This window comes from Amblyomma maculatum, chromosome 9 (assembly GCF_055883805.1).
Source record: "Amblyomma maculatum isolate TAMU_Amacu chromosome 9, ASM5588380v1, whole genome shotgun sequence".
Lineage (NCBI taxonomy): Eukaryota > Metazoa > Arthropoda > Arachnida > Ixodida > Ixodidae > Amblyomma > Amblyomma maculatum.
The window spans coordinates 84006439-84022567 of record NC_139352.1 but is presented as its reverse complement, the minus strand read 5'-3'; the positions used below and the strand labels follow the sequence as shown (position 1 = coordinate 84022567).

Sequence of the window (16129 nt, the reverse complement as noted above, 5' to 3'; positions counted from 1 at the left end):
CAAGCTTCTCGTGTAGCCTGACACACTCCTGTATGTGCTAAACCTGCTTACTAATAACTGCCACTCAATCTAAACAGCCTATACAGAACTGTATTCATATAAAACTTCTCAAACTTCATGAAAAAAGACTAAAAAAGAATGGTGCATTGCACCTTTGCAGATGGCAGTGCAGACGGAGCTCAAATCAAGTGCAGACGACTCCAGTGTCTACGAGCGCGCCATGTACATGTTTAATATGGTTTTAGTCGTCTGCTGCTGCGAGTGGTCCGTTTATTGTGCTGCACGAGGACTGTACTCAGCGTAAACGTTTGGATCATTTGAGTGGCAATACTTGTAAGGGAATGTAGCCCCTGGCGAAGCATGTCCGACGACAGTAGAAGCCTACACGAATAGGAGAAACATCCAGCGAATAATGAGCCTTTTGGGGATATGCCTGCATTCCCAACACTCATATATCCGGGCATTTTAAAGATAGATTGACTCAGAAAGGATGCCGCATACTTTGTCACAATTTTCTTAAAAGTAGCTAATTTTTAGCAACCAGCCAACTTTGCTCTACGAAACCCCCAAAATATTTCGGTGAGTTTTTCTGGCACGCGTTTCTATAGGCCCTGTTCTAGACCCGTACATACTACATTTCACGGTGCTTTAAAGAATACTCAGTGTCTGTGATGGGACTTCATACTTTGACAACCTGTTCTAGGATGTTCATGGTTACTATGCACTGAGGGATGACATCATAGGCACACTTTGAAATCTAAAACCAGCTTGAAAACTTTTAGCTCGGCGTAGTCTTGTGAGCGCTAGCCTTCTTTACACCTCCAGTCGGCCCAGCCTGGTGACAGCACCCCCACATGCTGCTTACATGAGACATCAGCATTGGTATATATTTTTATTGGCACCTAAAAGTCTTAACGAGACGTTAGTAATTAACAAGTAAATATGAAATATGTAAACATCTTCTTTAGCAGCAATGTGCAGTGTTTGAGTAAACACATTCTAGACAACTTTAAAAAACAATCTACTGACTTTAACATACCATATATTTTCTTCCTTTCAATTATAAGCTGAGGGCAAAAAGAAACATATAAATCTAGTTACTGGGCTAAGAAACATGGAAAAAGAAATGATACCAAGATACAATTCAAGACCGTGCCAGAAAATGCCGGCAGTAAAAAACGTTGACCCTTCAGCTAATAGTGCTGATAAAATGTCGTTTTGAGTCTAATATGGGGAAACTCCTTGGAACATAGCAGCCACCTGCAATGCTATGTTAGAGGGTGTAAAAGAATTAACTGTGACATCATAATAAATGCTTGACGTGACTGCCCGGCAGACCTCCTTAGAGGGGCAATTGTTGCTGGATTGTTGAGTCAAATCTGACCATAAAACTCCGTTTTTCAACAAGGGAATACACTTTATGTGGCAACTGACTACAGTCTAATCAATTATGTGCATTCCATTAACTGATATGCATAACACTTTTAAAACTATTGGTAACTATATAGTTAATATCGAGCAAATAAGACCGAAGATAACCATCCCATAAACCTGCAGCCGTGCTTTTTCTTTTCGAGCAGCAGTGCTGTGAATGGCAAAGCCACTGTGAACATATATAGTGGCAGCCAGCCTTCTCAAAACATATTGACAAGATGGGAAAGCAGGATTAAACTGTTGAAGGAACAGTGTCTCACTGTGATAGAGAAAAGTATCATGGCACCTGGACCTCACATCAACAAAAATAACCCTCTGCAACGCACTCAGCTCTCTCAATAAAATGTACTATACATCCACTCCATGCTATGTAGCCCAACTGCAGGTACAGAGACGAAGCTTGAACTTAGAACAGCACCACTGCCGACATTGGCTTAACTATTTTTGTTGTGAATTTATTATATAATGTGCTACAAAAATCATGAGATCCACTATCCTTACTGTCCCCATACATAAGATCTACATGAACATTATATTTTCATGCTTTCTGACAGCAAACTGCTACTCGGCCGAACTCGAACAAAAGAGCATTTCAGGTAGGAAAGGCTCAATTACCTTTAAAAATACTGAATTCTGTAATTGGGGTAACTGGTAATTACAACCAGGTTAATATTTTATCTGGGGTACACAATAAATTACACCATAAAAGTTTCTTGCAGTAGAGGATGGCAAGAGGTGCCATCTTTTTTTTACAGCATTTTGAATTGTAATATGAGAGGTTAATTTAAATTTATGGTTTATGTTGTTTAGTGTCCCAAAGCAACACAGGCTATGAGAGACGCTGTAGTGGAGGGCTCCAGAAATTTCAGCCACCTGGGGTTCTTTAACGTGCACAGATATCGCACGGCACACGGGCGTCTAGCTTTTCGCCTCCACCGAAAAGCGGCCGTTGAGGCCGGGATTGGACCCCGCATCCTTGGACACAGTAGTCGAGAGCCCTAACCACTGCTCCACCCCAATGGGACAACTTAAATTTATGTGGCAAAGAAGCCACAACAGTCATGTGAATGTAAAATGCATAAACCAATGCTCCAATGATGGGGAGAAAAGTTCTCTGGATGTGAAAAGAACCGAAGTGCATAGTTACCATGGTTTTCAAAAATGTAGTCAAGTCACTAGCAAATATTAGAGAGATTTAGCTTACCGTGATCCGCAATCCGCCACCATGACCCTCTACCACCCGTGAGCGGGGCGCACAAGCTGATTGGTCTCGATGCGGCAGGTCTATGTGCCGGCATCCAGTATGTGGCGCAATCTATTGGCGTCAAGGGGATCTAGGCATGCATGGTGGTGGATCGCGGTAGCGGATAGCGGTAAACTAAAACTCTCTATTAAAGCATGCGAGTCCGATTTTTACCTTTACAAATATTTGTGGTCTCTGGCCGCTGGATAGTAGCAGAGAGATTGGTGACAGCTGTCATCCACAAATCCTCCTGAAGGTCCTTACTCTTGGTAGCACGTGTCATGTACTATACAGAGCGGACATTCGTTGAAACTAAATGAGACACCAGTATCTTCACGACCTTGATTCACTCTTGAGGAACCAGAAGTGCTGTGTGTGTCCCCTGAACGCAAATCTTTCTTGTGGCCTTGTCAAGAATGTTCATTTCCGCAAAGGCGACTGTTTTTCCTGGATGCATGATCCGTGCCTCCATCAAAATAGTGTCTCCGAGTTTGGCTGGGCGGAGATACCTGGAAACAAATCAATACATCACAGGAGCTAACAAACACTGCATAACAATCACTTACAAAATGATACATACAATTACTTCCAGGTGGACAGCACACTATTTGTAAAAACCAGTTTTATAAACTGCCATGTAATATCCTCAACTCCAGTTAATTAGCCCAGCTAACAGTTCTTAGTGCAAATACCAAACTATTGCATGACTTTGTTTGTTGTTCACACTTGACTAACGATTTTTAAATTTTGGATGTAGCAGCTCCGGGTGTTAAAGATGAAAGCACAGTCTACAAATTTCATGCTCAAAACTTCCTTTCGATGTAGTATCTGTAATCTGACAAGAGCAATCCTCATAACTTGAATCGCCTGCCACGTTATGCTCACTGCCAGAAATGGCCCTTTTAGGTGATCATTGTTTATACTTCTCTGCAAACATAGCTGGTTATACGTCAGCCCAGAAAATAAAAAATCCATCACTACATGTTAGCCTTGTCCGCTAATGGCTGCGCCACCCCTCTTGGAAGATAAACAGCACTATCCACAAACAGTAGTTTCCATTTTTTGATTCACTGATGTTATTAAATTTTTTTTTTTCTGTAGCATTCATGAGTTTACAATAAAAAAGCTGCAGTAAAATTTTTTAGCACTAAGCCATTACTAGCGCCACCTCCTGTTTCATAATGTTTATGGATCTGTTATTTTTGGGGAAATTAAAAAAAAATTTCAGCCCGATGCTTTGGTTGGTTTAGTTTCTTCTGTACTGAGCCTTATTCCTTACTTAATACCGTCTTGAGCGAGCTTTACTGTGAGCCACCTTCAATGTGATTGTCATATACCATGCTTGGATCTATACGCCAGCTATGAACCTGCATTTGGTCCTTACCAAAGTCTAGCAGATTAATAAACCCCTTTCTAGTGGTCATGATCCATGAATATTCCCACCCTGGGTACCAAAATCATTAAGACAAGATGAGCCTATGAGAGGTAATTTTCACTTTACTGGCTTTCATAAATCCATATCCACTGGATTACTTCTCCAGCCAATACAGTTGGAGATGGAGGTAGGCCCACAGAGTGCTGAATTCATGTGAAAGGCAATTTGTGCTCACCACCAAAATTAGTCCCGCCCACACAGCAAGATCAAGTTTCCCGCACAGTAGGCAAACCAAGACTGCTTAAATATGTACGAGTACTAAAGCATAGAGCCGAAATTTTGCATGTTACCTCTAGAACAGTCAACACATCAAACCTAACAATGCTTCAACAAATAAAGATCCAACAGCTACACTCTGCAAAAGCTTTTCTTAGAAACGAAGGGAAGGCATCCACAGGGGGACATGCACAGCCTTTATAAGTGCGTCATTCCTTCAAAAAGTTCACTTGCACGAAGGTGCACCTGGCCGCTGCAGCAAGTGGTGCCATTACTGAACCTTCCTATAATTAGATAACCCTTGAAGATTTGTTGTAATGAAGTAAACTATTTCTTCTTTGACTTTGAAACTGAAAGTTGGCAGCAGTGTTAGAAATATGCCGTAATTAAGGAATGCTGACTAGTACTATGTTGTGAAAGAAAACTGATAGAAGCAGTGTATTTTGGCTCTGAAGCTTCCACACGATTGCAAAGGAAAGTTATCACTGAGTGCAGTCCTTTTATTCAGAACCAGCGTGCGCGCGCACGCACGCACACACACACACACACACACACACACATATTTATTAAAGCACTGCCAGCAATGGCCACAAACCACTCTAGTAAGCTACAGGCAGAGCAAAGTGAAACTGTAGTATGATTTTGTCTTCTGTATACATGTTTACATATTGTATTGCTAACCAGTAGAGGCACCTTTAATGAAGCAGCTCATATCTAGTAGAGAGTGCTGGCCACAAAATTATGACGTAGATATGCAACAATATAATTGCCAGGCCAGCATTCGGAGACAAATGGATACCAAATGCTATGAAACGGGACTTCTAGGTATGGCTCAAACACTGGCCTCTAAGCTGTGGTGAGAAGCCCACTTTTTCAAGGCTCTGGGGCTGTGAGGGAAAGCATGCTGAGCGTACAAGAAAAAAATAGTAAAGCTGGCCATGAACATGGAAAGACGGTGGCGTAGTCAGCTGAGAAAGAGAAGACAGAAAAGGGGCAGTAAGCAGCAAGTAAGGGAATAAGAGGGGCGAACTTCGCAGCCCTAGGCAGCGAGTTACTCGAGGTAAGAAGCGAAGGTGTGGCAAAAACGTGTGAGCTCTTTGTCATGCTTTACAGTGTCACTTGGTTTTTTTAACTCTTCCCTCTGAAATGACACTGCATGGTACAAGAGATAAAATCAGGTCCATGCAAAGCTTTGGTTTCCATTCAGAATCAAACTTGCATTATGTTCATGGCTGCACTGTACTCTTCATAAAAGTCTGGTATCTCCATAACACAAAGTCAAAAATGCAGTAATGTAAAAGGTGATTACTAAATATGAATCATCAGCAGATGATAGCATGAAAAGAGCATGTGGGAAGGTGACTGCGAGTGTGTCTTTTCAAAATCAAATCAATGCATCAATTACTTACTGCACAGCGTCCTCAGAGCCATGACATTAATGGAAACTGATATAAATATTGATGGCAATTGATATAAAAAAAGCTGTATATCAGTGCCATCAATGCAAACTGATATATATAAAAAAAAAAAAAAACAGATATACAGTAAAGGTTTTTGCTGGTCCGAGTAACCTTACCATAAAGGGGATTACTACCCTGTCGCTAAATATAAAGTGCAACAAAAATGGTGTAGTAGGGACACTGTTTGCAAAGCAGCACAAGCCAAATAGCGCCAGAAAAATTATGCATTTAGGTGTTGAAGGAAAGAGCACACTTCATGCCGAGGTAGGAGAAGCAGACTGGAGACTAGGTAGTGGGGAATTATGGCATAAGTTCTAGGAATAGCAGGGCAGAGGTAGTAGAGTTTGCAGGGCAAAATGATTTACGCATAATGAAAACCTTTTTCTGCAAATGAAAGAAATGAACATGACATGGAAGAGGCCAAATGGCAAAACTCAATGTGAAATAGACTCTGTGCAATGTGTACCATTGAAGTCACCTATAGCAACTGCACAGTCACCCAACACTTCCATAAAGAAAGCAATAAAATCCAAGCAAGGAAGAGTGTTAGGCAAGAAGACAATCTTTCCAGTGCTATTCACAGAATGTTTACAGGATGTGTTCAGAAACCCGGAATGGGGAGAGGTGGTGATAAGACTCTTAGAATATCTCAGTGATCTGTAATTCACTGACGAAATTGCCTTAATACTTTCAGGGAGCGAACTGCAAATCATAATCAATGACTTGGATGGTTAACAGTGAACGGCAGGCCTGAAATTTACAGGCAGAAAACTAATGTTCAACAGTCTTGGAAGAGAAACAAAATTCACGATAGGTAGTGTGGTGCTATTTAGGGCAGGTAGTGACCATTGATCTGGAACATGAAACTGAAACAACCCACAAGAATAAGAATGGGACAGAGCACATTTGGCACATACTGTCAGATCATAAACGGCAGTTTATAAGCATTCCTCGGTATAAAAGTGTAAAACAGCCGTATGTTACTGCTACTCGCCTACAAGCAGAAATGCAGAGGCTAACAAAAAGGGTTCTACATAAATTGAGGGCAACACATTGAGCTATGGAAAGAAAAGTAAAAGGTTAAGAGTCAATCAGAGCCGATAAGATATTAAGTGCAAGCTCACTACATTCTAGTTGGAATAAAGAAATGGAAACAGGCTGGCCATGCAATATGGAGGCAACGCAACCGATGATCTTCAAGGGCAATGGAGTGGATCCATGGGAAGGAAAGCGTAGCAGGGGGTGGCATGACGTAAGAGGAGCAGGTTAGGTTAGGAAGTCTCTGGGGATAGCATGGCTACATAGAGCAAAGGACAGAGCTTATTAGAGAAATATGCAGGATGCCTTTGTACTGCAGTGCCCAAAGGCTGATCGTCATGATTGCGAAAAGAGCAGAGTATGCCTAATACATATTCGCAAATGTTATGTGCTCTGCCCGAGGATGCACGAGTTTGCTATAAAGTGGAAGCCTCAGCTGGCTCACATTAAATGCCCTGCAGGTCATGCTGTGTGCAATAGATATTTGCTGGAACCTTTGAGGCAATTCAATAACCTCTGCCAGTAAGAAGCGCTAGAAGGAAAGGTTTTTTTTAAAAAGCTCAGCTCCAATTCTTCGGTTTGAGGAAATTATTTACATCTGCTGAAATGTAAACCAGCATATAGCCTCAAAATTTGTTCTTTCGAAAAGGCTCACAAGAAGGAGAAACCCACTAGAGTACCCCCTCCTGAGTGATACATATGACGACAGCAGACAGCCAGTGACACCAAGGGAAGCATAGGGATTTTTTTGATGTTGGTCAATATGAAGCAATAATGTAATCGTCGAGGTAACTGAACAGAAAGCAGAACCAACAGCCACATGCTGCCGGTGGAATCCGAACCCACGACCTCCGAATTTTGCGTCTGGTGCTCTATTGACTCAGCTACAGTGATGGCTGTTAAATCTTATGCTCTCGTAAGTATTTACGGCGGGTACAATGTATCCTTTGTTCAACAGCACCACCCTCGTCCAAAACAGCGAACACAGAACGTCCTATACCATCATTCCTTGCTTTTCAATGTTCCCTTCGAGAGCGCTTCTAGTCACCATGTGGCTTAGCTTTTTAGAGATAAACCAGCTCAATTCTAATTTTCCAGGGAGACTAAAAAGCATATCAAAATTTCAAAGGTCCTTGAGACAGTTTTTCAAAACCAAGGATACTCAAGGATTTCGAGGGAATGTGCGAAACCTGGTGATATCGCCATACCACACTCTGTTGTATTATCTTTAACCTGTTGCACTGCATAAGGGAAGGGCCCTGCAGTACAAGCGTCCTGACATCATTCCTCAAGTTATAAGCTGGTACCGAAAGCCATGTATACAGCACCTGCTGCTTTCATTGTCTACCCTGCCCTGAAGTGAATGGTGGGTGGCACAGATAAAACCAAAGATTAGCGTCAACAAATTAAAAATGTCACAAGTATGCTTGTCTAACCCAGTAGCTAGCATCACCAGAAAAGACAGAATTAGCCGTGGGCTGATTGCCTTCTTTAGCACTACTGTATTTTCTGGTGTATAAGATGTGGTTTCTTTACAAAAATTTCGGTAGTGTGTCTCATATAATGATGCACCTTATGTGCGTTTTTTTTTTTTCCGTTTTGCGCGATGTTCATATAGTCAAGTCCTAACCTGAATAAATTGAGGTGCGTCTTATACAAGGGTGCGTCTTATATACCAATTTTTTTGTTGAAAGCCTCTAAATATGAGGGGTGTATCTTATACAAAGGTGCGTGTTATAAATAGGAAAATAAGGTACTATTGCACACACAAGAAAGGTGAAAAAAATCCGAGACAAGTGTCACAAACTGACAGCACATAGAGGATAGTGTCCATTGTATGCTGCCAGCTGAGAGTCAAAAGAAAAATGGACACATGGAAAACGCAGAGGTTAAAGAGAGAGGAAAATGATTGTGCCAAGTAAACAAAAATACCTGAATACTTAATGCAATGCAATGGAAAAATGCTACCATGCATTCAAAACACTACTAATGTTGTATGTATATATATGTACCAGAGCGGACAAAAGTTAACGGAGCGCGATATTTTCTTCTAAACTTTTTCACATGTTGCATAATTGAAACTGGCAGCTGTGGCACGTGCGAACCGGTAGTAGATGCCAGCGCCCTTTCGCATAGACATATTGTTTTCTTATCTCCAGTGCAAGAGGCGTGATTTTAATTTGAAAAGAAAACCGTGCTCCATTTACTTATGTCCACACCTAAACATACTGAAGAAACTATGCAAGTTTTGTACCATTTCCTTTATAGCTTTCTACAAACTGCCAAAGCACACTTCATTTGCCACAAGATACAAGACTCACCACAGAATTGTAAAAAAATGAAATGAAATAAATGATCCAAAATACAGTGGCACTTATATCTGCTTGCTTGGAGCATGTTATACAGAATATCAGGTTATGCAGACCCACTAGGGAATGGTGCAGTTTTTTTTTTTTTTAAACCCTCAAACTGTGCTGAGCTCTTTGTGATGGCGTTTTCATTTGCAAGGTGAGTACTGTGGAATGCACTGTTTCCAGCATCCATGTTTATGACATATAAATCATTTGATGCCACATGATTTCTTGCTGCGAAACACAAAGGATCTAGGCACCAGACTAAAGTTCCTTTTGTGTATGAGTGGAAGACCACCATATACAAGAGTCTCAATTACAGAGGTTCATCATTAACCGATGCCTGCTGCCAGGCAACTTTATATTACGAAGTGATGAAACCGGAAGACGCTGCAACAAAATGAAAAATCAGAACCTCTTTTCCAGATGCATGTCATTTTTGAAACCATTCCCAGAACCTTTGGTGACATGCTTCTAAGAAACGTGCAGCCTCACTGCAGCTATGGAAGAATGAGGGTGACAACTTTGTCTTGACTATATCCAAGCCTGCACCCTGCATCATCTGACTTCTGGCTGTCCCCAAATATGAAAGATGCTTTCAGTTTTGGTGGGCTAGGGGTAATCAATCCAAGATGCAATCAAGTGCTCATCAACAGCTTCACTCACACTCTTACGACGCCATGAAATAGGCTACGGTAGCAGTGCACAAATTTCATCACCGCTGGTAAGGACTGCAAAGTAGTAATTTTTATAGGAACACCTAGTAACTTTCAATGTCAATGTGCCTTCTAAATTCAATCACTTTAACAAATATGAAATTACATTGGAGAAGGCAAAACTGACTGGACGCCCTTTGCACGTTCCAAGTTCAAGTGCCTGAACATAAAGCTATTTGTGCAGTAAAATTATCAGCTGACCTCACTGATAGAAATTTGATGTTTGTGTTTTCCTTATACCATGTGCTATATTCTTGCTGCATATTTCCTCTCCCCAATTTAAGTTGAGCTCCACATTATGTGTAAAACCGTTTCCACACTGTACACTCAGCAGTGAGACAAAGAACAGCAGTCTTGCGATGAAAGCTCGTAGTGAACTATGTAAGCAATCACTGCTAAACACTCACAAGAATGGCAAACTCAGACTGCCTCAATGCTTTCCACGGAGTGTGAAAAAAACAAGACAGTGCTCACCTGGCTTTCAGCTCAGTGGTAGCAAATAGCACTCTCTTCTCATACGCCGTACTCATTAAAATGCAGGTGCAAAGGTCTATGACAGTTGTAGCCATGCCACCATGAAGGACGTTGTTCAAGTTGCAGTGGGGCTTCTCCACCTGCAACTCGAACTGGGCTGCTTGGTCCTCACAGGAAATCAGCTTCATCTGTCATAACAACAATAAAAGGGAAGATGAAAAGTGCTCTGTAATCAGCAGGGGTAAAAATAAATGCCACTAAAGCTGGAACAAGCCTTTCAAGGCACTTTCGGTTTGACATCGATCAAATTATTTCAATGCACAGACACCGTCCTTTCCTTAGCGTACATGCTTACAGTATGTTAGCCCAGTCACTTCCACTGTTTCGTGCACGCTGCAAGGGCAGCTTTCAATGCCAGTTTTTTGGGGGAAGAGCATGACTTCAGTGTTTACAAAAAATTAACTATAAATTGAAATGTAAACATGGCAGCACAACTATTTTTATTTCAATTTTGTCTCTAGAGATATTGTATCTCTTACCTTGTATCTTTGTATATCTTTTCTTTTGTCAATTTTGTACCTAGAGATTTTCCTTGGTGTGGAAAACATGTTGGCACCTGAAGTGCCACGCAGCAATCTGTACACTCTCAAAGGCTTTCACCCACTCTGCTCTGCGCTACACAAGCTGCTATGTGGTGTGTTAGGTTTAGCAGCGCTAATAGGTTTCGTACGAGCAAAACAACCCTATTTCCAGGGTTCTAGATGCATTGCAAATGACACTACAGTTACAAAAGTGGCAAAGCTTCCTCAGTGGATAGTCCAACAAGATACGCATTAAAGTAAGTGTAGCAGATATTCTTTCCGGTAGCTTTAATTGCAACACCATTACCGGGCTCACCATTGTGAGAAAAGGTAGCGACGTGTATAAAAATGGTACAAAAATTCACGAGTATGCACCGCATAAAAATAGAGACATTTAAGACTGCTCAGATGTGACAATGCAAAAACATAACTGGTGCTTCTCGTTGCCTCAATTCTTTGCCCTCCTCAAGTTTGTGGCATTCCGCCTCAGCCTCTCGTTGCTGCACCTCTATGTCTGATGGAATTTTTTTCACCTGACCTCAGCCTCTCAAACTTAGTCAGCATGTCGTCAGGCACACTAAAGACTCACACGACTCGCGCGACACTTCGACAGTAAAACGGCCTTTTTATTCACACCCCATTCTTCCGTCAGTGCTTCTCATCGGTATCTGCGTAGTTGCGAGGATGCCTGCCCATAAACCATGTCCATGCAGGTGGTGAGGAGGAACACACAGGCGTATGCACAGAAGGTGTCCCTGGTGTACTTGCCAGATAATGATTTTACACTCTCACACTACTCCTATCACATGCATTCTTCACTGGACCGGATTTTTTCCTTTCCACATTTGCCTGCTGGCTTCATACTGCTACCGACGAACAGCTGATTTTTGATACAGTGAAGCGGCCACATCACCGACACCTTTTTTGATCAATAGGGCTGGTTAGGCTTCTGCTTTAAAATTGTAACCACAGTTTACACACACATGACATGCATCCCCACAGATTCACTTAACAATTAAAAACAAGTTTCAAGGTGGTTAAATACTTTTGGTAGTGAAGGGGCCATGTCGTTGGATGCTTATAAAGCTTGGGATATTATTAAGAAAAAGACCCTTCCAAAGTGCCGCAAAACATAATATATTACCCAGCTATTATCACTAAGCACAGGCCTTCTTCCTCAGCTCATGAGATCACATTGCCTCCCTGATAAAAGATTAAATGCCTCACTGCGCATTTCACATTGCATCCCCAACAGTGCTGATGATGACTACTTGTTCAGGTTCCTTCATCTCTTCAAGATGCTGGGGATCAGTGTAAATAAACATGTAAACTTCGAGTTTAACATCTCAGAGCAAGATGTTGGCTATGAGGGATGCTGTACTGGAGAGCTCTGGTTTAAATTAGACCAATTGAAGTTCTTTACTGTGTGCTAACACTGTAGAGTATAAAGGTGTTTTTAGCCTTCTGCCTCAAATGATATACAATCGCCTAGGCTCGGATTCCATCGAGACTCTGGCATGAGTCAAACATGAAAGTCACTGAGCCGTGACAATGAGTGCAAAGATCAGCTTAGTACTATAGCTAACAGCTACGTATTCAGCCTGTAAAATCCCCCCAAGCCCGACCTTTTTGTTCCAGCTGCTTGGTGAGGTTCACACGTCATTGACCATAGTCAAGAACAAATTACTAACCACTCTATCATTTCCGTCTCACTTTTAAAGTGAAGTGCCAGTCATCCATGCAGCAGTCAGTTTATGACTGTGAAATGACAAGTATTATGGGCCAGGCAGGCTTAGGAAATTGGCGGCATGTTCCTCAAGAGCAGTTTAAAAAATCATCTGTCCTAATGTGATATAAAATTGAAATAAGCTAGCTCTAATGCAAAGGAAATAGGACACTGCCCTTGGAGTGGCCCAACAAAACAATATATACTCTGCTGTGTCTCTAGTATGCACCCTTCAGGAAAAATTCATTCCAGAGATGTCAATAAACGTGCACATTATAAACAGCAACAGAAGCAGAAAAAGATGAAAACGATGAGACAAGGACACAACATTCAACTTTTGGAATCTGTGCCCTCCAAATGCACACTCTTTTCCAACATCATGAACCAACCAACTCAAGAAAAAATCTTCCTTCATCCTAGAGACGGCTCACATGCATGGGCAAATTTATGAGCCACAGACAGGTCCCCTTGTCAAAACGTTGGCACGGTTTGCAAACTGAATCTGCCCCTCAACAATTGTTCAGTGCTGTTTCATAGAAGGGAATGTAAAAAAGCAGTGCTGAACACAGTTGCTATATGGAGGATTTCTTACTTGGCAGTGGTGGCAGGGGAGGGGGGTAAGACATATCACTGTGCATATGTTCCCATATTGTTTTCACCTATATTAGGTAAACATGCAATCTTGAAATGAAAATTTTTTCCCCCTGCCATGATCATGTAATGCTAACCCATGATGTTGATGACCCTACTGACGGTAATTTTCTGCCGAGCACGATCCTCGGTAAGGGACGAAAAAAAAAAACAACTATGATATAATCACTGTTTCTTCCCTCATTGCAATTCCTGTTCTTAAGGCAGGCTGGCTTTAGCATCATAGCAAATTAATACGATGAAGTAGTGGTTATATCGCAGTTCTTAAATTCCTCAAGTGACCCAGACTTAACTTTGACGTCACACCCATTACGTGGCTGTTGAAAACGAAACAAGTGAGAAAGAAAAATTTTATTATAAATTATTTAGCGCTTGTAGGCAAATAACACTTGGCTGTCCATGCATAGTAATGTACTAATATGCATCATTGCAAATAATAAAACATGCAGCAAAAAATTTGGTGTCTATACTCCTCAAACTTCACCTCTGCTCACAGCAAACACTGGCGTTATAACCTGCAGTAACAGCCTAAAAATGTTAGCTCCACTGACATCAAGCACCGACTTTTCCCACATTTCAGTCACAGCAATATCCACACATACTCGTGGTAGCAAGCATGGCATACTTGGTTCTTTAGTAACAAGAGTATATTTAATTCCACAGTGTATTCAGATAAGTAGCACCTTGGAAGAACTTATGTGTCAGGTTACGTCCAGCTTCATTATGTCAAATAATGACCTGCTTTAGGTAACACAGAATGGGCCATTTAATATGTTTCTTCCTGGATTCATTGAACACGAGCAGCTCCGCCTCTGCATATTGTTAAGCCATGCACAACAGTTGCATCTTGGTGACTGTGCAAGCCGAGAATGTGCTGAAAAATTACAGGACACACAGGAAAGCACCAGAAATGAGAAAGCGCATTGAGACATCTAAATGAGCAAACCGACTTATGAGTATGCCGTAACTCGCAACAGCCCATAATGCCGAGTGTCTACAGACCATCGCAGGCTACTAAATTATCCCAAAGGCAGAAATGGCCAAATGAGCTATACACGGCTGGCATTTGATGTCACTTCTGCCTGTGCTGGGCTGAAGTGGCCATGCTGCCGAACCATCATTCATCATCCGTGAATTGCGCTGTGCTGTATGACAGGCTGTGAGGTGCCGAGACATTTTTGGTTAGCCCCCTACCTCTTGGAAGTGATGCTACCTTCACGAAGAAACAAGCTGTTCAACACATGCTATTACTTTGCATTTGTGTGATCGGCACACATTTGCTACGAAAAATGCTGTAACAGTGCAAACCCATACAGGCTGCGACCGGGACTTGACACAAGGACAGAGGCCGCTTTGTTCCCAGACAAAACACTCAGACTTTGCAAATTAGCTAGTTATAGTTAATCCTCTAGCTTTCAAATGCCGTAAAAAAAAAAAAAAAGACCAATTCATCGGAGGTGCACAATTATTCCACAAGTGAATTGGTGAGAGGCCTGCCAGCAATGCCGCCACAAGGTGGCAAGGTATGTACAGAGTCAATCACACTTGGCTGTGCATGTGCTGAGCATCACTGCACCGAAGCCAGTAGCAAATTGACACAAAATTAATGACAAGACGAAGCACCGCTTTGAGGTCCCCATAATCTTGCGCTACTCAGCATTGCTTCGCAACTGAGTTATGTGCAAAGGGACAAAGCATGTGCGTGACCACGCTGAGCCGTGTTCATGCTGTATAATTGACACTGCACAGGCTCATACACTTCTAACTATAACACGGTCACTGCTTTCAAAGCAACATTTTGGCCAACACAGGTGCACATTGAAGCAAAGCGATAGAAACACAGAGGGACCCGGAGGTGGTGCTTCGCATGGCTTGCCACTTAGCTTTATTCTATGGCCGGGTCGTACGCAATGTTGTTTTCAAGCAGTAACAGTGTTACAGCTAGAAGAGGACGACCCTGTACTTGTGAGCTCAAACAACCATTTCTGTATTTTTTTCAGTGGACATTACAGGGTACCACCCATCGCAAGTTACGTCAAGTTAAAAAGCAGCCTAATTACCAGCACTGGAGGCTGAATTTTGACGATGCCGAAATGCAGGCGTCTATGTACCGAGACTTCGGAGCACTTGAAACAATACTACATGGTTGTTTAAAGATGTGCCCGTACCCAATCCATCAGCTGTATCATGTAAAAATTCATTTAGTATGAGGTTAAACTGAGCATCTCCATTTATATTCCCAAGAGGTGAGAAAACACTCCGTGCATTTTTTTTTTTTTTTTTTTTTTTTTTTTTCAGAAGCTCAGCGTTCACTAACTTGCAGCGTGGTACTTGTGCGCAGCAGATAACGTGTGCTATCTGCCCACTGCAACTGCACTGCAGGCACAGGTGATGCATGCATGGACAGAGAAAGCATCGCCTACCTTGTCGATAATGCCGTCGAAGTAAGGCATCCGCAAATCTTTAACGTATCTGATGAAGTTACTGGCACGCTGCATATGCATATTCGGCCCCGGTTACTGCCTCTCAGTTTTGGCCACGAAACGCGAGCTCGAAGCGGTAGGCGAAATTGCCCTGCTAATCACTTCAACGCTTCCAAGATAACTTTACAAACAATTACAAATGTGTTGAATAGATGTTACTCTTCGTTTCTTCTTACTTTCAGCATTAGTTTACAGCGTAGTTTTTAGTTCCCATGTTTGTTTTCGCGAAAAAATGATGTTGCTAGCGCTGCTGCTGTTCCAAACTCTTGCAGCATGTTGATAACATACGTTATACGCATGTCACGTGTCTCGCGATTCTTT

General features: G+C 41.9%; 1 protein-coding gene across 1 annotated transcript; it reads right to left on the bottom strand.

Moving 5' to 3' along the window:
• Positions 1-878: 878 nt before the first annotated feature.
• On the bottom strand, positions 879-16077 carry LOC146179642 (acyl-coenzyme A thioesterase 13-like). Its single transcript, XM_084579293.1, has 3 exons — positions 15749-16077; positions 10368-10555; positions 879-3186 (listed from the first exon to the last, which is right to left on the bottom strand). Exons 1-3 carry the CDS (start codon positions 15827-15829, stop codon positions 3024-3026), a joined length of 432 nt encoding a protein of 143 aa, XP_084435419.1. The 5' UTR covers positions 15830-16077; the 3' UTR covers positions 879-3023.
• Positions 16078-16129: the final 52 nt, after the last annotated feature.

Excerpts from the sequence above, each read along its gene's own strand:
- LOC146179642 (XM_084579293.1), bottom strand. The coding sequence starts at position 15,829 with ATGCATATGCAGCGTGCCAGTAACTTCATCAGATACGTTAAAGATTTG. Across the intron at positions 10,556-15,748 it reads TCGACGGCATTATCGACAAG|ATGAAGCTGATTTCCTGTGA; the intron begins GTAGGCGATGCT and ends TTGTTATGACAG. Across the intron at positions 3,187-10,367 it reads ACCACTGAGCTGAAAGCCAG|GTATCTCCGCCCAGCCAAAC; the intron begins GTGAGCACTGTC and ends ATTTGTTTCCAG.